Below are 25,563 nucleotides of genomic sequence, written 5' to 3'. Positions count from 1 at the left end.
ACATATGTTAAAGTGTAAGTATCATTAAAAATAGTAATAGATTTTAATTACATCATTATGTAGCCAGTATGATGTACAATACAATGGCCGAAAAAAAAAGTTTGAAAGTGTAAACTTAAATCTGTTGCACTTAATCAAAAGTACATATTTTGAGGTCTGTATTTGTAGTGAGTGAGTGTTGTTTTCCGCCGCTTTTAGCAATATTCCAGTAATATAATGGTGGGGGACACCAGAAGTGGGCTTCAAACATTGTACCCATGTTGGGACTCGAACTCGAACAGAATATACGCATTTGTTCCATTAGTTGTGGGGAGACCTATGTTGTACATATAATACTGGTATGGATTCCGCATTTGTAAGTGTATGGCTGGTAGGGGCATGTCAAGCAACCTTACGTGATTTCTGCAATTTCAACATTGTAAGATATTTTCTTTACAATCTCAGGGCTGTGGGTTCAACAGTGAAAAAATGTGTACATTGAACAAATGATCACTGCTAAGTGTGGAAAGGAGAATGTACAGGGGGGTTAAAAAGTGTGAAAAAATAGGTTAGCTTTGCTGAGAATGAGTGCAGCCAAACATAACCCTGAACAGAACTAGAGTGCAAATGGAGGACTGGGCATGTTGTGCGATCAATTGCATAAGTTTGGGTGTCCCTTGTCTGATCAAACGCGTAATTGTGGAGGCAATTTCCTCCAAAGAGACCATGTATGGAGCCTATGTATACAAAGGCTCTGCCTCCGATGTATTTTCATTTCAGCCTTGGAAATTGATAGACATTCCAATGTTTTGAATACGATATTAGCGATATTACGATCTATCCAAATTTGCAAAGTTTTATATACTCATGAAATTAAACTTGCACCTTAACTCTAACATCCATTGAAAATGAAATCTAAACACAATCTTGGTCAGGTGGATTTCATTGACAATTGTTTTAGGATGGTTTTATGTCACTTTTACCATTTGTCCAGCGCTATCACAGCGGAGAACACCAGAAAAGGCTTTTATATGGAATCAAACCAGGCCTTTGGCGAGATGAGCAAAAACTTTAGCCACTAGTCTCATATATACCCCACCACTACTCAAATGTTTTTGGCACAGACTGTAAACCGATGCACCTGATCATTTACCTTAAACATGTTAAATCAACCTATTTATTACTGAGCTAGATAATTCATGTACACATTCTCCATAACCATGATCAGAAAATGAGTTCCACATTAAAAGTTTAAGCCCAGTCCTGTGAATCTTATCCCCTTCATATTTCATATTGACAATTTTTGCTACAAATTTCAACTCTTGAAATCAAACTTGATGTCAGACTTAATTTCACTTAATAACAAAACGCAGACCTTTTTCTTGTGCTTGATAGCAGCCAGTTCTTCAAGTGAGGGTATTTTCGATGTAATCTTCATCCTGTTAGGTTTGATATGTGGTCCCCGCTTGGGTTCCTTTGTCTTTGAAGACTTGGAGGCATCAGCACCTGACGTACGTACATAACCAACAATCAATACATTGCAGTAGGCAGCAGTCAAACTGAGTTATTATGGTTTTATGCCGCTTTTAGCAATATTCCAGCAATATCAAGGCGGGGGACACCAGAAATGGGCTTCACACATTGTACCCATGTTGGGAATCGAACCCCGGTCTTTTGCGTGACCAGCGAACGCCTTAACCTCTAAGCTACTCGATTGCCCCAATCACACAAAGAGTCAGTGTGAGTTTGGTTTGACATTCCTTTGAAAGTAATACTGAGGTATGTCTGCCTTGTGTCAGGGCTTACGTCCCTTTCTGCAAATTTAAGCAGTATCAGGATACCAGGATTTGTCTTCACACAATGTACCCATGAGGGAAATCAAAGCCAGGTCTTCAAGGTGATGAATGAATGCTTTAAGCTACCCCACGACCGCCTTACACACATTATAACCATAATTATGTCTTTTCCAGCATGCATCCTGTTTACCTGCGAGACTTCCCTTCATGATGTGGTGTGCCATGCCATACCCCGTTGTGGGGGGTCCGACAAGCTTGCTCTCCCCGCCCACATCAGCCTCCACTGAACCAGAAGACTGGTCACTGCCTGGACACAAGATTCATCATTAACAACCATGACAAACACAGGCAGTCAATCACAAGTGAGGAAGTGAGTTAGGTTGAACACTGCTTTTAACAGTATTCCAGTTATATCCCAGCGAGTCAGTTTAATTTAGGAGTAAAGCCTGAAGTGATACAGTGTCAGATGCTTACAACTTTGATGAAACCCATGAGACGGGTATGGTGCTGACAAACAGATAAACATTATCGGGGTGAACTGGAATTCAAACCCACAATCATAGGTTTCAGGCATGAGCATGGGACGCAACTCTACAAAGCAAATAGCAGCGCCTTAGGTGACTGGGCCACCCATGCCCCCTCAGACAAACACAAGCCAAGAGCAAAATTGGATAATTTATAATAAATTGTATATTTATATACTTATTCTATCTCACATTATGCAATTCTTCTTTCTTATTCGATCCTATGTGGAAACATGCTTGAACAGAGTTTCCAGCTTCTAAAACACAATTCCCTTGGACACAGCATCAACATGGTCACTGCCCATAGTTCATAGCGACCTACACGACCTGATCATGTGCCTCCTGTATCAGTCACTCCATTCTCTTTCATCAGAGCTATCAGGCTAGATGAGATAAGATGCGGGGATAGTCGTTTTGGCATATAGATAGGATAAGTATAAAAATATACAATTTATTGAAAAATTCTAAATTTTAAAACTTTCCCTATCTGACACTATGCATTTATCCCACGGTTGGATGCTGGGTGCAGATACCCTAGCCTTTAAGACTACAAACGTAACATAACAGTGAAATAAACAGAGGATATTTCATGTGTTGAGTGAAATAACATGTTTCTCTCATCGAATGGTGGGAAAAGGAAATATTTACTTTCCCCCCGTCACGAATGAGAGAAACATGATATAAACATGACATATAGAATATCATATTTATTACATACTTTTTAAGGTGTCTACCGGAAAATTAAATAATTTCATTAAAAATGTAAAAGCTTGAAACGTAAATTCTCCCTACCTAACACACAGGGACGGTTCACCACCCCCTTGTGTATGAGACGTAAAAGTAGTTTCATTTTTGACAAACCTTAAACAACATAAACAAAAGTATACAAAAATATTAAGGGTCACAAAAATTCTTTATCATACATTTAGATATGATTATATACAAAACCAACTTAACTAGTAACAAAACCCAGGAAACGAACAGTCTCGATTGACGAGTTAAATGCGAACTTTACAGTGTAAAGTTTACAGTTTTTTAAAGAGAATAACAAATTGCAAGAAGTGATATTAAGTCCATAAATGACAATCAGTCATCATTTTGCCTTGTCAGTGTGGATCTAACGTACAATGGACATCAACAGTTTGTGTACAGGCATGCGTTCAATAGGCCGAGGCGCTTTCTAAGCGCTTACTGAGCGCTCTCCGCGGGCGCTCGGGTGTAATCGAATGATCTGGCAACTACCGCCGGCAGAGGGCGTGGTTTTCAAAATGGCTTAGCAGACTGATTTTAGCAATATTGATGAACATTGTGTATGCAAAGTATTATTGTTTAGAATAAAGATACGATAAACTTACTGTTAGTTAGACGGTCACCGATCAGACAACAAAACTCTATTGTATGGCATTATTGTGATATATGTCGACCCAACTCATGTAATCCTACCGACTTATTAACTTTGGAAAATCAAAATATGGACTAGATTGTGTTGATTCGCTGCAATCTGCGTACAGCCAATTGTCAGTGACAATTGACACTGAATGAGATTTCTCAGTTCGCTGTACAAGTCACTAATTAGTGGTAGATGGGCTCGTTGGGGAAATTAAATTTTATATGATAATATATAGGAGATAAATCGTGGATTTTGTAACAGCTTGTTGCATCCATTTGTTCGCTCTATCCGTGTTCGTTATATCCGTGTCGTACTGTATTTAAAAACGTACTGGGGTAAATAAAATAAAGTCGAATGGGAACGTTAGGTGAATAAGAACTTCTGGCTCTGCATTGAAGCTGTCGAAGATGTGGATTTAAGAAGACAAATAAAATCTTACTTCTTAAAACTGCATTCCAGGTATTTTATTTACCAGTTATTTGGGTAAAACATATTGGTTTGATGTTTATATTCATATATATTTAATTTCAGAATATTCTGGACAGTTATTAAGGGGAATAAATTTAATACGTTGGGTTAGACATGTCACTATATTGCCAAAACAGCAAGAACAAAGTCTCATAATTCACAAAAAAATAATTAATTACCTTTAGGGTTAGAAAAAACTCGAGTTACTAAAAGTCGTATGTGCATTGGTGCAATATCGTTCACGCGCACTAGTATATTGTATGTCACCCGGCGGCATTGTTATCGTATTTCAAATTTTATTCTGACACTAGAAATGACGTCATAGCTGAAGACAGTTGACGTCATTTGACAATTGTAGTTTTCTAAGACGGCGGCCGTGATTAGTGCATTTCTCTAAAGGAAAGCTCAGATGGATTAGGAAGTAATAGGTAACAAAGAAGTTATTATACTCGCATGTTTGTCATACTGATTTTACAAAACTCGTCTAAGAATAAATGTATTACCCTTGCTCTCGTTCGGGAAAAACAATATTTCCTGGGATGTGTTTTTTAGTCAACACTTGGAGATTCCAGGTTATGTTTATTGACCAAAAGTAATCTATGCATGCAGATTGTATGATTCAACTAAATGGATCGGTGCCTTGATGGATTGTGTTTCATTGTACCCCGACGGCCATTCTTCACCACTTGCTCCTTTCCGTAACCTGCTTGTCCCGGAATAACACGGCATGGGACGTTGTCCAAATCAACCACTGGTTAAGTTATCAGGGACAAAATCGATTATTTACAGGCCGCCCTGATATTGCTGGAATATTGTAGACTTCAGCAAAAAACAACAAATCGCAATGTTTTAGATTTATTTAATAGAAGATAGACACCTATGAAAATATCTCAATTTACGTTTCCAGTTTCGGAAAATGAAGGTTTATATCGCATAATAATACATGTCAAATGTTTACAAAAAGAAATCATGTGAGTGTTATTGGGACAAAACTGCAACTTCATACCAAAATTTATTATACATGTATCTTGTTCACAAACAGACGTATGAAAAGGAATTTTTCTGTACTGAAATTAACATGGGTTGCAAGGGAAAATACTCCGTGCTGAGAGTATTGGAATGTCCTGGTTTTAACAAGTGAAAAGTCTTCAAAAAAATGTATTTACTAATGTGGTGGTATCAAACTTCTCCACTGAGTGCGTGTATGTCTAACAAGTTGTTCCATGTCGAAAATGTAATGTTCACAGGCCCCGCATTTGTCCAAGTCCGCCATCTTTGTCCCTCGGCGTGCCTACTCCTCAGCATGCGCGGAGGCGCTAGAAAGCGCTCTCAGTGTGCCTTCCATTCATTAGGAAATATTCGGAGGTTCTCGCTAGCGCTCGCTGGCGCCTCGGCATCAAACGGCTCATTGAATGCACACCAGGCTAGACCCTTATGATAAAGGGAGACAATTTAAGGGGAGGTAACTCTTGTATGACAATAGTTGTGCAAAGTGTTAAGTTCACTGCAGATATGGCAGAGAAATATCAAGTGTCATGTTCACTGAAGTGAAATATCAAGTGTTATGTTCACTACAATGAAAATATCACTTTTCCCAACTTCAGAAAACTCAGTCTTTCATAGTTAAATGAATGACCGTGTAGATGTAAAGAAATAAACGAAACAGCATACATCTTCTAATCGATCCGGAAGGGGTCTCCAGGCAATCGATTCTACAATACAGAGCACAACACTTACACCCATGGACAATAGCTATTTTAATGCTTTGTCAAGGCCATTAAACATGCCTGATCACACCGTACCAATGTGGGGAACCAAAAACAGTGAGACATTGTCGAAGGTGCGACAGCAATCATGGATGAATTAGCGTGGCTGGGAGCGGTGACAAGGACCATCTAGGTATCAGAAGTGGCCAGCGCTGTTGTAATAGACGATGACCCAGGCTGATCGGCAACATCTTCTGTTAAAAAGCTGTCAGAAACCCCGTCTATGGCCACATGTAGTACAGGTAACAAGGAGTCCTGGGGTTCAGCAGATGGAAGAAGAAGGCTTGTTCATTGATCTATTAGTCACAAAGGACGACATTTTATACTTCGTTGCATCCTTTTGACTTCTTGCCAGAGTCATGGGTGTTGGAGTGGCGATTCATTTCTCTCCGAAGGCACTTGTGTAGGTAAATAGAAAATGCAGCCTCCAGAAGGTGTTTGCATTCAGCATAGCATGCTTTCCAGGCTGCATTTACCGTGACAATCACAACACTTTCGGGTCAGAGGTCGAATAGGTACGTCTACATTGCAATCAAGCTGGGCACAGAATATCAGTCTCTTTTTCCTTCTTCTCTCCCATTCCCCTGAGTGTGGTATAAAAACGGCTATGCTAAGATAGGGAATCCGTTGAGAGAAAAACACCACGGAATGAAGTGACAGACATGGAGGCACGTGATCAGGTCGTTAGGGTCGATTATGTGCATGACCCATTTGTTTGGGTGGCGACAATGGTGATGCTGGGATGAGTTCGAGGGAATTGTTTTTGAGAAGCTGGAAACATTGTTCAACCCATTTCCACATAGGATCGAAGTAGAAAAAAGAAAGGCATTGTGTGAGATGGAAGTCCAAAAATTTATATTGACCTTTTTACTTCTGTTGTGTAGATATTTGACTCTGGGCAAGTTAATACTCAGGTTTTAATACTTGATTCATCCTCATTATTTGTCTTAAAATCCAATCCATGAGATTTCACCTATCAGTATACGATAACAAACAGGGAAGCAGTCAGGTTCCCCAGCCTGTGTAATAGTGTACTGATCTGTCCAGCATGCTTACCATCTGCCTGGCTAGCTGCCATGTCTTGCTGTCTGGGGTCAGTGTCGACGCTGCTGCTGGCTGTCTTAGTGGAGGTGAGGATGCGACTGTGACAGTGCTGCTCAATGCTGTCCACCACGGTCAGCAGGGCGTCCAGGGACAGAAGGTGTGTAGTGAACAGCCCTGACACTGGAAATGCATTCTGGAGAGGACAAAACAAACAAATGTGATACAGAACACATTTGTTATCAACTGCTTATTTTTCCAATGTCAGGAGAAATATTTCTTTGAAAACAGTTAAAGAAAATGCTAAGCCTTTTATTTATGTTTTTCATGTTTTGGGCCAAATCTGTTTTACAATTAGGTGAAATGGAAAACTCACTGATATTGGTAGGAAATGGTGAACAATTTATGTCAAATCTTTATTCAAAAATGTTAAATGTTATTTTTTTATTAGCATGATCAGTAGCAGGCCTCTCAGGCCCTGACCATCTACATTGAATATTAGGGTACACTTTTGTCAACAAAATAAATTACATTATCTTGTTTAAGCATGTTTCTTTCACAATAGAATTTGGATAGTCACCTGAGTAATCATTTCAAGATATTTATATACACATTCCAAATACTGATAGTTGCTGAATCAGAAAAAAGGAGGACATTAAGTCAAGAAATTGAAAGAATTCTGACTTATCTTTCAAACTGACCTTTGAAAGAAGCTTTGTGAGTTCCTCAAAGAGGTTGGAGCAGTACAGGTCACAGTCATAGTTGAGATAGAGTTCTGTGACGAGGCCAGGGATCCTCCACAGCTGCACCACAGACTCCAGGGCAATTTCTCGAACTTCGTACGACAATTTGGGGGACTCGGACACTATAATTTCACTGAGTTTTGTCAAGAACATCTGCAATAAATGGAAAACATGTTCTCAAAAAAGTGTACCAACATCTTAATTAGTTTCAGGTTTAATACTTATACATATTTTTTTTATATTTATCCAGAGTTATGGTTCTTTTAAGATTATCTACTTGTGGGTCCGTCCTGGAATTAACTTTAACTTTGAACCACCTTTCCGCTAACCTTCTACAATGCTTAATATTTCCTCATAGTTAAAGATGGTAAATTAACCAGAAATTGAAGTGCTTGAAATGAGCAGAGAGAATGACATTATGACCAATCACATGCAGCAATTTACATTATATGCATGTGATATGAGGCTATTCAACATGTGAAGCAGTATTATGGGTATTTTCAGTGGACCCCAAGTGTCCGTATTTCCTATGTCTATCGGGCAAGAACATACCTCCAGCTGGAACTTGAGGTGTGAGCGCATGGACTCAAACAGCAGGAAACAGACTCGCAGAGATGCAGCAAACAGGGACAGCCTCTCAGCCTGCAGGAGCTGATACACAAACAATGGGGGTTAATGAGGGATATACAGGTCTGTATTGCCTAATTTATAACGACAATAAAACAATTGTTTTGGGGGGCAATCATTTTTCGAAAATGTCTAAATGAAAGACAATTCTTAAGGATCAAGCCTTCTTAATCTTATGCATGTCAGAGATTCTGGGGTTCATCTAGAATTCTAAACTGAGTCACCTGGCAGGCAAATTTTCTTAAATTAAGAGGTATTTTCAGATTGTATTTTGAAATTGCACTCAATGCAATAATATACAATAGGCATTAGAAGAAGACAAATGCCCCGGCCCCCCAAAATTCGAAAGAACAAATCATCTGACTATCCAGCTTGATGAGAGAATTTCTAACTAATCTGTCTGTCCAAATACAAGAGTAGTTATTTAGCTATCAAAACAATACCATAGAGTTTCGGATTCAGAACTTTGTATTTCTATGTCAGGTACACACCAATATGAACAGAGTCAAAGTCAAACTTGTTGCCATGGAAAGGGGAAAAAATATATATTCTAAAAAATCCCTCAAAAGCAAAAGGCACCAATTGACAACCTGATCTTTATGTGTGCAAAATGTCATGAAAGAATAACTATATGTTTTAGAGATATGGTCTGGACAAACACACCACATGACAGATGAGGGGAAAAAAACTAAGCATTAAATGGAGTGAGTGAGTGAGTTGGGTTTAATGCCGCTTTTAACCTTATTCCAGTTATATCACAGCGTGTCAGCTTAATGTGGGAGGAAAGCCCGAAGTGATGCAGGTCTCAGACGTTTACCACTTCGGTAAAACCCATGAGCACGGGTATGGTACTGACAAACCTAGAAACATAATCGGGGCGAACCTGGATTCAAACCCACAAACATAGGTTTCTGGTGTGCCCAAGGGACGCAACTTTGCACAGCGAATCGTGGCGCCTTAGACGACTGGGCCACCCGTGCCCGCCTAAGCATTAAAACCTCTTCCTATTTTTCTGGTTCTGTTATTAGTAAAATGCAGGTTATCTCTACAACGTACAAAGCCATAACATCAGTCATTAATCATATACATTAACATGAATTGCAATGACATTTGCCATGTTTGCAGCAGATTTGGGGTCGAATATAGGCTTCTGGTTAGGTCTAGACTGATCCCTGTGACAGTGAGTGAAGTTGTTTTTTTTGGCCAGTCAACAGTATTCCCTATATATTATGTGGCCCTTAAATAACTGGTTATATATTGCCTGAATAGACTGGAAAGAAGTACAATTGTTATATCTAATACATCAAAACAATCTACTGACCATGAAGAGGTTCCTGCACATCTCATCCTTGACGAGATACAACAGAGAGTTGAATGAACTGATGTGGTCTGCACCAGCCTCCAGTGCTACAGTGGCCAGACTGAGGCCCATGTGGATCATGACGTCAGTGTTGTGGCGGTCGATGGGGTTGGTGAGAGACACCAGGAAGCGGAACAGTTCTCTCACACAGGGCAGACCATAGGGAATGAGAGGGCCAGAACCTGCAGGAGATGAGATCAATGTTGTCTGGTGTCAAAAATACTGTCATTAGTATTGGCATGGTTAGGTGAGGTGAACTGGGTTTTTAACATTGTGTTTATGATTACTGCACTTTTGTTGTGATGTGTGTGTGTATGTGTGTGTGTGTGGTTGCTTGTACTCGTCCAAACTAATGGCGGTTATAATGTACTAGCTCACTGAGATACCATGCCACAGTTTAACATGAATACCCCACTCAGCACAGTATACTGACCCCAGTCAACCAGTCCTTGATGTAGACCCTTAATCATGTTAATGTCAAACATTGGCTCACATGCTGCACTCAACACTATTCCAGCTATGTGTTGCTGGCCTGTAAATAATCCATTTAATTCAGCGGTTTATGGATTTAAAACTCATGTCAAAAGTGAGGCAGGCCAATTTAAAAAAAACAAAAAACCTCTCACATTTGTTTTACTGAATTTTGTCCTAAAAAGTTGGGTAGTTATAAAAAGAAAATATCCTGGATTAACAAATGTAACCAGAAGATTACTGCTGTGACACCGAGTTCCCAGAGACTCTTGTGTGATAGATGAAGCCAACATTTATCAAGGAAATTATCTGGTTGTAAAACATCTTTGCTTCAACATGTTTGGCTATACACCATTTGATGGGTCTAATTAATAATCCTACTGATTATAAATATGAAAGTTACGTGTATCTCATTATTGAAATAATTCATTTACAACTCAATTGAGTTTGTTTTAAAATAAAGCTAACACATTCATAACGTCCAGGTTAAGGACCAGGGAAGCGAAAATTGAACGATTTTCGGCATATTAGATTTTATAAAATCCACTTGCCTATTTCTTTTTTAGTTTCATTGTAAAAATGTTTATGTAATCTAAAAATTATTTTAAAAAGAATTACAAATAATATCTGTAATGACCCATTTATCGATACCAGTGGCTTTCTGCTCACTATCATGAGGAAATACCTCCGTTTTCGAAGCTAAGTATGAATGATACGTACGTCAAAGGTAGCCAATCAAATTACAGAAACGGCAACAGCAATAGCAATTGTGAGACTTTGACGAAAGGTTTTGGTTAAATCATGTCATTCTGAATGTTTTAAGCAGTAAATCGCGATCTATATTGAAAATATGGAACTTCAGTGCTAGGTTACGAGCTGTGACAAAGATTTCTTATGCATATATTTGGGCATTAAACATTGTGTACAAGCAGAGAAATAGAGGCGATGAAAGCCAAGATGTCATTTGACTTACACTACACACGATCGCACGAAAAGATGGGAACAATAACTTAGATGTCAGTTTGGCAACTTTTAGATATATTTTTGTTGATTTTATTACTTTGTATAATATGTTTAAAGATTTGCTTGAAACGTCTGTATTTTGCTGTTTGACATATTCGATGAAGACCCATTGTCGAAGTATGTACGAGAATTTTATTTTCAATAACATAGCAGGAAATAGTTAATAATATTTTAATCTATTGATAAAAAATGATAAAATCAAATGGAAGACGTATTTCAGACATTGTGAAATGTGATAGAATTAATGTATGAATGATATGAAAAGAAGGTTAATAAAATTATGAACTATTTTGACCTGACTTGGCGGGTCTACCCTGTGGTGTCTGGTGACTAGTTCTTGGCCAACAGTGTTGAAAGGGTTAAACTGGTCCCACTGCACTTTGCGCTGACAAGCTTTGATGGTATTAGAGAAGGATCCCAGTGAGAAATATCAGAGTGACTTCCCTTTGCTTTACGCTCAACGAGGAAATGAAATCTCTTTTTGTTTGAACTTTCTGACGAAAAGATCAGCGGTAATTAAAACAAGGGGTAATTTTCATTTTTTTTTTTTTTTACCATTTGGACTTTAAAAGAGCTGCGCATCAGCAAACAAAGAAATAAAAAAAATGTCGCCTAATTAATATTATAAGCAATGTTCCATGCCATCAGGGTACACTGACACACAATCAAACGAGTTCATGAGTCTGACCACATTTAGTCGCCCCTTATAGCTAGCTATGGTTGCTGGGGACCTATAGTCTAACAAGGGATTTGCACGCAGGGTCAGCAAAAATTAACTTGATGCCACTGTATCAACATTGTGAGGGTACATGTAATGATAGATCATGACAACTATGAACAGATTGAAGGGTGTTCAAAGATCAAGTTGCAAATAGTTTGAAGATTGTTCATTCATGCAAAGTCACTGACCTTCCTTCACATAGTGATGCTGAGTGAAGCGCACGCCTCGAGGGTTGATGAATTCGCTGTCTTGGACCGAAGATGTGTCCACAGAGTCTGCTGTGGAGTTTATAGACTCAGTGTCATCCCCGCCTTCAGAGTTCAGCTCAGAGTCACTCGCTGATTTCTGTCAAACAGAGACACTCAAATAAAAGACGCAAAAGACGGAACACATCTCAAGCAACAGCAAGTGGCAATGGCAAATTTGGTTTCAAAATTGTTGCAACATTCTCTATAGTTTCCTTCTAGTCTGCAAGCTATTCCTTAGAGCCAAGACTAGTTATCCTAATCATAGACGTGTGAACACCAAAAATGTTTGAGCTCATCGATACTATCAATACTGTACTGTGTCTCCAGACACTGTAAAGCAAATGGAGTGTGTTCTTTAATCATGTCAAAATACTGTAATATGGGATCTGTATTCTGGACTTTTCACTGCGTATGAATACTTTTCTCATATCTTTTGTCTCAATCTCGAAATATCTTGCAAGAATAAATTTCATTAAATTCTTAATAACACCCTCAAATCTCATGTTTATCTCCAAAATCCTTTTTATTCATTGCCCAACAGCTTTGAAGAAATAAAAGCGACAAGGACGAGTGAGCAAGAAAGTGAGTACAGTTTAACGCTGATTTGAACAGTATTTCAGTTATATCCCAGCATGTCAGCTTAACATGGCATGGAGCGGACAAACCGAGGGGCATAATCAGGATGAACTTATAATTAGGCCCCAGCAACAACCTTGTGGGATCTGAAACAACTGGGTCATCCATTCAACTAAAAAACAGTGCAATCTGCTGGTACCTTGAGTTGGTAACTATCTTCTGGCAATGTAAGTGTTACTGCTGGGAGCCTGTATGCCTTGTCCTCCGGTGCCTTGTCTTCCAGTGGCTCGTCTGATGGGGGCTCTCCTGCAGGCTGGTCTGTTGAGAGTTGTTCTGTGGGTTCTACAACTGTTGCCTGGCATCCCTCAGCAGCATGTAGCTGGGCCTCCTCAGCCTTTGAAGCAGCCTAGACACACATAACTCATAGTAAACTCATGAAGCATGGATACAAGAGATAGAAATTCATTCAATTTATCTGAATAGTGTGGAACCTTGAAATTTCAACTTAGCATCTTGAAATTTCAAGAAAAAACAAACAAACAAACAAACAACCTTAAAAGGCTTCTGTCAAATAGTGATAAGATGTAAGAAAACTTTTTAACAGTTTGATGTATTATTGTCACTCAGGAAGCTCTAACCATTAAGCAAACTGTCTTGAGATTTTGCTTATTCTATTCCAGGATAATCAATCAAATGTTTTCTCATTTCTAAGCATGATTAAATAACCAGCAAATCAAGTGCCTGGTTGAAGGAAGAGACAGCAGAGAATAACATTCCCACTGATCCCATTATTACAGCTGAAAGATGAAGTAATTTGAAGCTATTAAAACAAAACTCTGTTAGCCCTCAGGTCGCTTTGCCATTAAAATAATGAAGCAGACTGTCTTAACATATTGCTAATCTGTAACCCTGGATAACCAGTCAGGAGTACATATGTAAAGTTGATGACTTATGGACAATAAACTAGTTCATCATACACATGTCAATGAAACGAGGCATTTTACAAGTGTATTAAAGCCAACATAGACAGGGTCATATTACCAATCCCTGTAGGGTTGATATGGCTTACCTATATGTTTTGAATGGGCGATTGATATTAGTCTGGGTTTAAGAAATTGGAGTTACATCCCTTGGTGCATCGTCTGCTCAACTAACTTTCCTGTGGCAATGTCTTCCAAACAAGGTGAAAATAGAAACAATTTTACAATTTGATGTTATAGTATCAAACAAAGATGTTATTAAATGGCAGTTTTCATATCATACCCCATATCAACCCCTGAACCCCATATCGACGCACTGGCTGAGGGTTGATATGAAAACTGCCATGTAATAACCTCTAAATATCATTAACCTGAAAAGAAACTACAAACATTCAAGGACTTACCTCAAAACTCCTCGTTATATCAATGACCCTGTCTCCATTGGGTGCTACAGGTGTTGTGGCAATGATTCTGTCTGAAGTAATATGTTCAAAGGACGAGGTGTCCATAATCTCAGGCTGTTCCAGGGGCTCCTCCACCCCCTCTGCTATAGAGGCATGACCCTGGGGGCTGTCTGTGGGTTGCTGTGTATTGGTGTGAGATCGTTTGGGCCGAGGTTTTGGAGACCGTTTCCGTTTCGACATGCGTGTTGGGTCTACCCCACCAGCTCTCATCTTCAACTGGATTGGGAAAATAACACAAACTGACTTCTATGCCCTAAACCACTAGAAAGACTTAAATACTCAACTCATAATCATCATGCAGGGATGACAAAAGCTGATTTATTTTAACATATTGAACAATCAGGGTCCTGAAATCCAATTTCAATTAAACTATGCAATCTGTGTTTAAGGTCTTTATTTTTATATTAGCTGTATCACGGATCTACCGACCCAAAATTGTAAAACACAACAATCTAAAATTTATTTGTTTCTGCCGACATGTCATACATGTAAAAATATTTTGAGATTACGCAGTGTGTTAAATAAATGATCCATAAAACTTATGGTGTTTAATTTGACAAAAATATTATGCCAAATCATTCAGTCAATGAGTCGTAGACATCTTCCTTGCAAAATGAATGTATGTCCCTAGTAAATTAAATTAAATTAAAATAAATAAAGTTCAAAACATAAAAAAAAGCCATATTTTCTCACAAAATCCACTCATAAAAATCAAACTTTGCACTGACACCTCTCCTCTTGGTATAGAAACTGTACCCAAAATTGGAAAAGAACCCATACAGTGGTTTTCAAGTCATAGGTCGCATAAATGTTGAAGTTAAAAAGATTCTAAGTTCAAAACAAGAACAAAATACACATATCAGAATCAAACTTTGCACGGCACCTCTCCTATTAGAATAGAAATTGTTCTTTAAATTCGAAAAGAATCCATGAAGTAGTTCTCAAGTTACAGGTCGCACAAATGTTGAAGGTAACCAAACATTCTAAGATCAAAACATGTAAAAATTCTAAGTTTCTTAGAAAATCAACATCAAACTTTGCACTGCACCTTAAGTTATAGGTCTCACAAATGTTTAAACATGTGGTGTTTACATGGTTAAAGGTGAGTGGGTTGGGAATTCCAGGATTAGATCTTGTCCTTCATGCCTAGCGGGTGGATGGTTTTCAGATCAAATATCCATTTGAGTTCAATGGATCGGCGTCTAGCCGTGCTATGAACTGATTCAGGGTCTGTTTTAAGCTGTTGTATGATTTGGTAGTGCAGGTCTCTGGTTGAGTGTTCTGCAGAGTTGAAATGTTTTGCGACAGGTGTGTCCCTTTGATGGTTGATATCAGCAAAGTGTTCTTTGAGTTTAGTGCCGAAGTGTCGTTTGGTTTCACCTACGTATTGTTTGCCACATTTGGTGCAGCTAAGGAGGCAGATTATGTTTCTACTTAAACAAGTAAAATGCAAATGGCATTTATATTTTTTGCCTGTGGTGTGGCTGCTGAAGGTGTTGACCGGCTTCATGTTCACGCAGATTTTACACAAATGTTTGTGACAGATGTCATCCAGGTTGGACACAGTGCAGCCTCTGATTTGTGGTTTAAGTGGTGGATATGTGATTGCTGCTCTCATGAGGATATCTCTGAGTGTGCGGTTCTTTCTATCATGTCTATATGCTGTGATGTGTGGGACTCGGAAGGTGTCTGAACCGTGAAGAAGGGGCCAGGAATTTTTTATCATGGAGCTTACTTTGAGTGCAGTGGGGTTGTAATCTGTGATAAAGATCACTGATGAGAGCATCAAAGCTCCAAACTGGTAACTAAGATTGCTCTTGCGTTTTAGCCCAAAACCTTTATGTTGTGTTAAAGTAAAATGATTCCTCTAAGTAAACAACTGTACCGTGTAAGAGTCACTCCAACAACATCTACAACTTCTTTGGGTAGCAAGCTTCTATTCTGTCCTGTAAACTACCTTGGGTCTGTTAAATGTGCCAAAAAGATAATATTTCTTGTGTAAACGTATACCAACTGATAGAAATCTGAAATATCATCACCTTCTTCATGTTTGCACTCCACTTAGGATCTTCTTTGAACTGTGGCAGCCTTGTAAACAACAGTTGAACCATATCCATCAGGGTGTGCTCGGCTGACTTCCGTAACAGTTCTGTTAATGGTAACAAAGATTCAGGATTCTACACTTGTATAGCAATAACATATAAACACATCAACAGACATTTGCTTCAAACCTTTCTTCCTAAGGAAATGGATGTCAGTTTCCAATAAATATACTAAAGTGTTATATACATCATAAAAATATTGTATTGTTGAGCATATATACTTTTCAGCTGAACAGTTCTAACAATACGGGTTCAAATCCTTTTTTACTGCATGCTTGATTTCAGCATCATTTTAATAGCCTAGAAACATGGTGATGCCCAGCAACATCACATTTTTTATCAATGGAAATAGATGAGAGTAAGTTTTGAACACTCAAATATCAAAGTGTACATAGCACTGGTGAACAAAATTTTATCATTAAAAATACAGTGGACAAACTTAAGTTATTCACCACAAACAAAACTGCTTTGATTTGTTTGTTTGCTTATTGTTTAACGCCACACACAGCAATATCCAGCTATATGACAGTGGTCTGTAAACAATCGAGTCTGGACCAGACAATCCTGTGATTGACATCATGAGCATCGATCTACGCGATTGGGTTGGTTCGTTGTTTAATGCCACACTCAGCAATATTCAAGCAATATGATGGCGGTTGGTAAATAATCGAGACTGGACCAGACAATCCAGTGATTGACATCATGAGCATTGATCTACGTAATTGGGTAAAGATCAACCTCGTCAGCAAGTCTCACCACCCAAACCTGTTAGTCGCCTCTTACGACAAGCATAGTCGTCTGTTTTGGCAAGCACGGGTTGCTGAAGACCTATTCTCTACCGGGATCTTCATGGGTCACTTCTTTGATAGTAAGGCTCAAGTTTAAACATGATTATACAGAAATGAGAGAACCGTGACTTACCACTGAGTCTCATCTCGAAGCAGATCCGGAAACATGACTGCATGATCTCGCACACAGACTCATTAGTGAGCAGGACACCAGCCGGACACAGCAGCAGAGTCCTCAACACCTGGTAGATGGAGAGTTGGCATTAGATTCCATACACAAGGTATCCAAAGGTATCATATAACACTGCTATAACCTGACAAATGTTTGTTACAGCAAATCATTCAGAGACAAATCAGCTTGGCCGTCAGTTTGCATTTTTATATATTTTTTTTGGCTGTTAGATTTTTGCTTAAAGCTGCGTACAGCAATATTCCAGATATATGATGGCAGTCTGTAACTCAAATAATCCAGTTGGGACCAGACAAACCAAAGATAAGGACCTATTGAAACTTCAAAAAAGGCGATTGGCAAACTGAGGCCATTTTGATATTCTTCCGGTCAACCTAGTCAATCTGCAGTCTGAAACTTGGAGACAATATGTTACGAAAGATTCATTTTCTGAGCTAGGTTTATGCTGCTTTGAACAGTTTTTCAGTTATATCACATCTTGTCAGGATAATGAGGGAGGAAAGCTCAAAGTGATGTTCACCACCTTGGAGGAAGTACTTAAACCTAACAAATAATAAGCATTGGACAGACAGATCAAGGATCATAATACGGGACTTGAACCCACAACAGACAAGTGCAGTACCTGAAGACCACTGAGCTACCAAGGCCACTCTGGGATTTGAACTCAAAACCAGCAAAATAAAGTCTGAAGAGCACTTGGCCACCCATACTGTCGATTGAACCAGGAACTTACATATAATATCCTCATGAGGACAACTTCATCTGATGAAGGGTCGGTGCCGACAAATCTGGCATGGGTAACAGCATCAGCTATATTCTCAATGGCAGCTGAGGCAGACTCTCGAGTTGGAACTAAAAAAAATGACATGATGTCCATTTCATAAACAATACCTGTCAGCCAGTTCAAGTCAGAAGAAGTGTCTGTTACCAAGGGACATCCTTCAGTTTAACATGTTTAATCAAGTAATCAAGCCTGGTACACGCTGAAAACAAAAGTGAAAGAGGAAAGAGGTGGTCATACCTCCTATTACTACCTAGCAACCATTTTGACCACCTAATCCCTTATCATCCTATAATACTGGTGAGCATAGAGAACAGAACAACTGTACTACTGTTACCACCTCAGAAATCCTACAGTCACGACAATCAGTAATCTGGTTTGAGGGAAGCTCTGGGTTAAAACATTTTAACAGTATTCCAGTTATATCAGGGCATGTCACTGTCAGCATAACGTGGGAGGATAGCCCAGAAGTGATGCAGGTCTAGGATGTTTACCACTGTGGTGAAACCCACAAGCACAGGTATGCTGCTGACAAACCTAAAAAAATGATTGGGGCAAACCAGGATTCCAACCCACAGTCATAGTTGTCTGGCATGCCCAAGGGATGCAACTCTGCACAAAGAATTCAGAGCTCCAGATAACTTTTGGAGCCACTGAGTTTTTACCCAAAGGTTTCTATCTTAATTGGGTTATTACATTTTTCATTGTTTATTCATCACTCTATCAGGTTTTTCCCAAAATGAGTAAGCATTTTGAGACTTAAAAAAAATAATGAAATAATGTTTAAGATGTAAATAACGGTTTTAACAATAGGCTTGACTTGGAAAGTAAATTAGCCAAAAAACCTTCTTCGGGTATTTACGCGAGCTGTTTTCGAACAATTCAGTTTTCAATTTAATGCATGCGTTTCAATACACAAGTTAATAGAAAGTTATTGCGTTTTGAAAAGCTTTGGGGGGTATTTTACGCAAAAAGGCAGTTTATTTGTAGATCTGGAATTGTCAAAAATCATAAACTTGGTAAAATTTAGTGAGTGAGTACGGTTTTATGCTGTTTTTAGCAAAATGCCAAGCAATATCATGGCGGGGATACCAGAAATGAGATTCACACATTGGACCATTATGGGGAAACAAACCTATGTCTTTCGGCGTGACAAGCAATCGCTTTAACTACTAGGCTAGCCCACTGCTCATATGACAAAAGCATAATTAAATAAATTAAACAGACATTTCCTAAAACATGTCAATGAGGTACTGGTCTACTCACCAACCAAGCCATAGGAGAGAAATTTGTTGACAGAGGTGAGAGCAAGTCCTGTAATGGGCCCAGTTGTATCCTCAGATCGAATAACCTCAAGAAATGGGCTCAGGAAAACATTGGGCTCAAGCTCATCTAAATCTACAAGAAAAATACATACCCAGTGAGCATGGTGAGTTGGTACAAACAAGACTCACACCAGGGATTCATCTAGGCTTATAAACTAAGTGCCTGTGACAGGCAAATGTGGTAAAGAGTTAGTTTAACATTGCATTCTATACACTATTGTAAAACCAAGAATTAAAATATTTGTCTCTTTACAGAACATGTTCTCGGTATAGTATAGTAAAGTACTAATGAAAAAAACCCTGTTTTTTCGATCTCAGATTTTAAATAAATGCAGTTAATATACAAAATATATATATATTCAAACAACTCAATTAGTACTAATTGGGCCTTGGCACAAATACAACGCATCAAAGGTTTTTATGTCTTTTTACACGTAAAAGTGTGTAAAAATATGAACAAAACAGACTATTGTGAAACTGAGCATAACCAGGTGTTAGTAGATCAAGGTGAATGTCCATGACCTATGACACCTTGACGACAGGTGAAAACAGGTGCTTGAAACCCTGTGCATGTGATTTGTCAGTGGTTAGTGATTTGTGAATGGCATTGTGGGATAGTGAATCATCGTGAAAATATCAGAACGTAAAAGTAATATATTCCCTTCTCAAACAGCTTACATGTCATTATTATTATGTACATAAACATAGCTGTTATTTTTATTGTTGTTTTGATAACCTTTTTCCAGGCTAATTTGCATAATGCCAATACACTATACATGCTATAGCCTGTTTCTGCCATGTCAATTTGGACTTAGTTTGATTTTTGAATGTTGAGAGTACCTACAAATTACCTCCTGTAAAGTACATTTTGTATAGAGCACTGAGATAAAACTAGCAAATCCAGACTAGTACTTTTCAAGTTGTTTTGTTATTTCGTATATACATCTACATAATCAATGGTAATGCTTTGTGTCGATTATTAAATCCCGCAAAACAGGTTTTTTTTCATTTCCATGAGTACTTAAGTCACCTTTGCTATGTTAAAACATTAACAATAATAAAGATAATAGCCGTAACAAACACCTGAATTGGAAATGTTCCATTTGGGAATCACTGACATCTGGGGACGAACATCAACAACTGAGATCTCAAGATAACCCCAAGCATATACATTGTGTATTACAACACTTGAAAGAAACAAAACCTACTGATTATTCCTGATGTGGAGGAATACTTTCTAGACATATTCAAAACAATGAGTTACATGCACCAATGAAATAACTTCAAATGTTGAGGTAATGATCTAAATTACGCTATACCTAACATGAATTAACAACATGCAGTGACGCGCTGCCTACACATTACTGGGAACACTGTTGTGAATACACATACCTGCAATGTTGTTGAGAACATCCTTAAGCTGTGAGAAGCTGCCAAACAGAGGATCATTGTCTTCATCCTGCTGCAATTACAAATTTACAATTTATACAACACACAATATCAAACTGCATCATATTTTGTAATGAGGACTTGCTATGGACTGACACCCATGGCCCCAGTCTGCTTAGCATGAATAGGAAGCGAAGGCAAAAATTAATATAAATCACACAAAAGCTGTGTCCAATTTGGTAGCAGTAAAATAAATATGATAAAAAGTATTTGTTAAATTGTTATATAATTATCATGGTTATTATCCTATAAACATGATAAAGATATTAAACTACAAATTTGTCCTCTTGCAGTCACCTTTGAACACGTTGAAAAAGAAACTGGCAATAATAAAATGTTGCCATGGAACGGTCATTTAGTAATGTACATGATGTATGCTGTGCCTGACACTCTCGTAATATACCGGTATCCATTTTTTGTTTGTTTGTTGTATAACGCCACACTCAGCAATATTCCAGCTATATGACAGCAGTCTGTAAAAATTGAATCTGGACCAGACAATCCAGTGATTGACATTATGCATTGTTATGAGCATTGATCTACTCAATTGGGATACGATGACATGCATCAACCAAGTCAGTGAGCCTGACCACCCGATCCTGTTAGTCACCTCTTATCACAAGCATAGTCGCCATTTACGGAAAGCATGGGTTGCTGTAGACCTTTTCTACCCAAGATCTTCATGGTTATTAATATCCATGTGTGAATGTTTAGATGTGGAAATATCTGCATTCTATTTGTCCATGTAACGATGCTCTAGAAACAAAAACTAACTTGTCAAACACTAGCCAAAGCTGTTATTGTGGAATATGACATGTTTGAAATTGAATATATATGAAAATTCCTAAGTTCATGCCCAATTTCAGTGAAGGCCAGAATGATCAATATTAAATGCTAACTGGCCAAATGTTGCATGGAAAGTCAACTGAAGGCAATCTCCCCGTGAATAGGATAGAGAAGCAACAGGCTGAAGCTCTTTGTTAAATCACTTCAGTGGCCAAACTGAGTGCGAACATTAAGTTTTAACTGAATTAATAAATGTTAAATACAACCAAGGAATACCAATAGTGTTTAGAAACAATTATTTATTTTTGCATTACTGGTAAACACAATTATTATTATAAAAAAACAACCATCCATAATCATGATCAGAATGTACACATAATATTTTGAGGTTGTATCTGAATATCAAGTTGACACTACCTGTTCTTCTGAGTTTATTGCTAAATCGTTATTGTAATTTTGAGGTACAAGGACAAGGTTAACAGGTTAAAGTTGCCTTGGATAAATCAGAACTTTCAACATGGTGAATACGGCATTTAACTTATAAATAAAAAACATGTTCCTTCGACAATCAGTGGAGTCTTCAGTGGTCTGTTCCCGCTATTCTTGCCATATTTGTTGTTACAAAGGCAAGATATCTTAGAATGTTGGTCAAGATGCATCATCATGGTTACAATAGGTCTTTCGGCGTGGGATATTGTGTAGCACAAAGAACACTTTTGTTTGCTTAATGTCACATATATTAAACATGTACGCAATATATAAATGAAAGGCAAAGAATATAATTTTGACACAAGGTGGAACTGACACTATTCTAAAGCATGGCAGAATGCATGTCCAAGAGCAAAGAGAAGATCACGAGCCTTGGAGGCCATGATGAGAACAGTTTGCTTACATGATGTGTATGTGTTGCCCATCGAGATGTCCTCCTCATTGCCGTGACAACCAGGGAGATCTCCCCCTGGATAATGTAGATGCCATTTGGTGGACTCATCCTGCAGGTCAACTGTTTAAACATGTTGAGAGAGATGACAAATGAGACATTTAAATCATTCATGTTTAACTTCACAAAATAAACTTGTATTTCTATCTTAGTACCTACTAATCATTACATAAGCTATATGAAAAAATTGAGTATTACCTGCAAAAAGATATAATTTGGCATTCATTCTCTTCACACAATAATAATGTCTGGTAGCCATGGTGGCCAAGTAATCAGAATATTATCTTGCAGATGTGTGCAATGGTCATGATGGTCGGTATGCAATCGAGCTGTTTATTTCCGTAAATAAACTTTGAGTTACAAAACAGTATACATAATAAGACATGCCCCCTACTACAGTTGCTAACATGGTTAAGATAGATCTGGCTTTAATTGAAACTGACAACAGTTACAGATATTGTGTAAATGACAATCAAAACAGTGCATTAGATAAATTAGAAGGCCAGGGACCAGATCATTGACACCTTAAATTTATGCACAGTCCTCAATTTCACATTGTTGGATGCAGTGTTCCTATGTTTCTGAAACAAGGCCCATCATTGTCAAATTAAACGGGACTTGACAATACACTGTCAAATCAACTGAGCTATGGTGCCTTTTTAACTACCTAGAGGCACAAGAACAAAATGCGATTTGTGTTTTTGTCAACAATTGATTATCACTTATAAACTGGTAATTATTTTGACAGTATCAACAAGAACACATGCGTAAAATACTGTCGACGTTAACTAGATTGGCTTAATAAGACAACGTCATGTCACCAAATGGCCCATTTGCCTAAGACTGTCACATTTTGTAAAACATGTCAAGCCCCAAAACCACAATACTAACGTTTGTCCTTATCCGATGAAACCAAACAGATAACGATACACAAATCGGGTAAAATATGAGTACCTGTGTGACTTGCTGAGACGATCACAGATGAGATGTCGCTATCAGAAATGATCAACAAGAAATAATTGGTAGATCAAACAAAAATGGCTGACTGGTTCACTTTGATAATTTCGTTGAATAATATCTTCGAACTGACAGCGGTTATTTTGGCGACATCTTATAGGACAATTGCTGTCATATTTGCCTATCCAGTCTGCGCAGTGACTGTCAATAGGACACACATGCTTATTGACAATATCAATCCATGTTGCACATTATTTCGTCCTCGAAAGTGACGTGGTGATAGTCTAGATGGCGCTGATTATGTCTGCTGCCAAAGGGAGGTTACTCTAACAACCGGGGCTGGTTGTGAAACCGGTTTCCAGAAAAAGGTGATGTAAATGTTCAATACGGATTTATTGTTTTATTTACGAAGTGAACGGGAAAATGCATCGGAAGTTTATTTCGGCGAAAAATAGCAGTAAAAAGGGAAGATAGGAAATTCGGACTCGTGGCGCTGGTGTCGAAGCCTAACCTCCGATCCAGACTCAAAATGCATGACAACTCACTAATGATCCTGATGGAAACGCGTAATTTCAAATCGCGGTACATTCATTCGTCACCCGGCCTGTAGTATCGGATCACTTGTGTCATATATAATCTGTTAGTTTTCATTTGTCAACGCTCGCATTTTACTGTACCCTACATCCAATCAGAATGTGCAACAGGAGAACTTTTAAAATGGCCATAAATATGATCCCGAGTATATTTATTACGACAGAGTAGTACCGTTTAAGAAAAAGTGGGGAAATATAGATTGTCATTTCCATGCCACAACTTATATGAATAACAAAACTGTGTTGTATACAGTGCGGTTGTTACCTGGATTAAAAATACTCGCATTTGTTTTTTGCAATATACCAGGACAACCAATGTTTCAATAAAGACAAAAAAGGCAAAATATACGTTGTACTGAAATAGTAGAATAGTGAAATGAACAAGCAGCCACTGAAAGAACAGTACGTGAGTTGGTTGGGTGCGACGCTGCTTTGAACAATATTCCAGTTTTATCATGGTGTGTCAGCTTTATGTGGAAGCCCGAAACGATGCGGGTCTTATACGTTTATCACTAAGTCTTTGGTGAAACACACGAGCACGGGTATAGGGCTGATTAACCTAGAAACATGATCGGGGCGAACCAGGATTCGAACCCACAATCACAGGTTTCTTGTTTCTAAAACGTTTAACACGTTGTTGAAACACACGAGCACGGGTATGGGGCTGATAAACTCCTAAATGGCCATAAATATGATGCCGAGTATATTTATTACGACAGAGTAGTACCGTTTAAGAAAAGAATTGGGAAATATTGATTGTCATTTCCATGCCACAACTTATATGAGTAACAAAATTTTGTTGTATAAAGTGCGGTTGTTACTAGGAGGACCATGTACGATGATATCTTTACACGCACACGCGCGTTTGCTTACATTCAGGAAACGTCTCACTTGACTGACATTCCATTGAGCAATAGCTCGACTTGACTTCACAAACTATGTTCAGTTTTATATTCATTTTGATAATATCCCACGAGTAGACAAATATATAGATCTTCTGAAGTAATTGAACTAATTATCAGCTTTAAAACAATATATATTTACGCGATGTACCTTTTAAACACTATGTACAATAAATATATTAATTGTGTTCATATTTCAGTCCATTTTAAAAATAAAAAATATAAAAAAAATAAAATAAAATAAAAAATACTCGCATGTTTTTTTTGCAATATACAAGGACAACCAATGCTTCAATAAAGACAAAAAAGGCAAAATATATGTTGTACTGAAATAGTAGAATAGTGAAATGAACAAGCAACCACTGAAAGAACTGTGAGTTGGTTGGGTGCGACGCTGCTTTGAACCATATTCCAGTTTTATCATGGTGTGTCAGCTTTATGTGGGAAGCCCGAAACGATGCGGGTCTTATACGTTTACCACTTAGTCTTTGGTGAAACACACGAGCACGGGTATAGGGCTGATTAACATAGTAACATGATCGGGGCGAACCAGGATTCGAACCCACAATCACA

At 38.2% G+C, this 25,563-nt stretch overlaps 1 protein-coding gene across 3 annotated transcripts in view; it reads right to left on the bottom strand.

The window, feature by feature from the left end:
- The window catches only part of LOC139469919 (Golgi-specific brefeldin A-resistance guanine nucleotide exchange factor 1-like), a 47,724-nt gene extending 23,945 nt beyond the window's left edge, over positions 1-23,779 (bottom strand). For all 3 annotated transcript variants that reach the window (XM_071252275.1, XM_071252276.1, XM_071252277.1), the window contains exons 1-16: positions 23,493-23,779; positions 22,491-22,601; positions 20,756-20,825; positions 19,305-19,436; positions 17,991-18,109; positions 17,201-17,309; positions 16,217-16,326; positions 14,118-14,393; positions 12,933-13,139; positions 12,098-12,254; positions 9,656-9,876; positions 8,260-8,358; positions 7,666-7,860; positions 6,980-7,160; positions 1,966-2,082; positions 1,355-1,485 (exon numbers count right to left, since the gene is read on the bottom strand). In XM_071252275.1, coding sequence (XP_071108376.1) covers positions 1,355-1,485; positions 1,966-2,082; positions 6,980-7,160; positions 7,666-7,860; positions 8,260-8,358; positions 9,656-9,876; positions 12,098-12,254; positions 12,933-13,139; positions 14,118-14,393; positions 16,217-16,326; positions 17,201-17,309; positions 17,991-18,109; positions 19,305-19,436; positions 20,756-20,825; positions 22,491-22,589 — 2,223 coding nt within the window. In that variant the 5' untranslated portion in view covers positions 22,590-22,601; positions 23,493-23,779. The remainder of the gene's footprint in view (positions 1-1,354; positions 1,486-1,965; positions 2,083-6,979; positions 7,161-7,665; positions 7,861-8,259; positions 8,359-9,655; positions 9,877-12,097; positions 12,255-12,932; positions 13,140-14,117; positions 14,394-16,216; positions 16,327-17,200; positions 17,310-17,990; positions 18,110-19,304; positions 19,437-20,755; positions 20,826-22,490; positions 22,602-23,492) is intronic.
- Positions 23,780-25,563: the final 1,784 nt, after the last annotated feature.

Source organism: Haliotis cracherodii, unplaced genomic scaffold, assembly GCF_022045235.1.
Source record: "Haliotis cracherodii isolate W230 unplaced genomic scaffold, xgHalCrac1.p SCAF_2, whole genome shotgun sequence".
In the NCBI taxonomy this organism is placed as follows: Eukaryota; Metazoa; Mollusca; class Gastropoda; order Lepetellida; family Haliotidae; genus Haliotis; species Haliotis cracherodii.
Note: the sequence above shows the minus strand (reverse complement) of the source record. Positions and strands in the feature narration are given on the sequence as shown.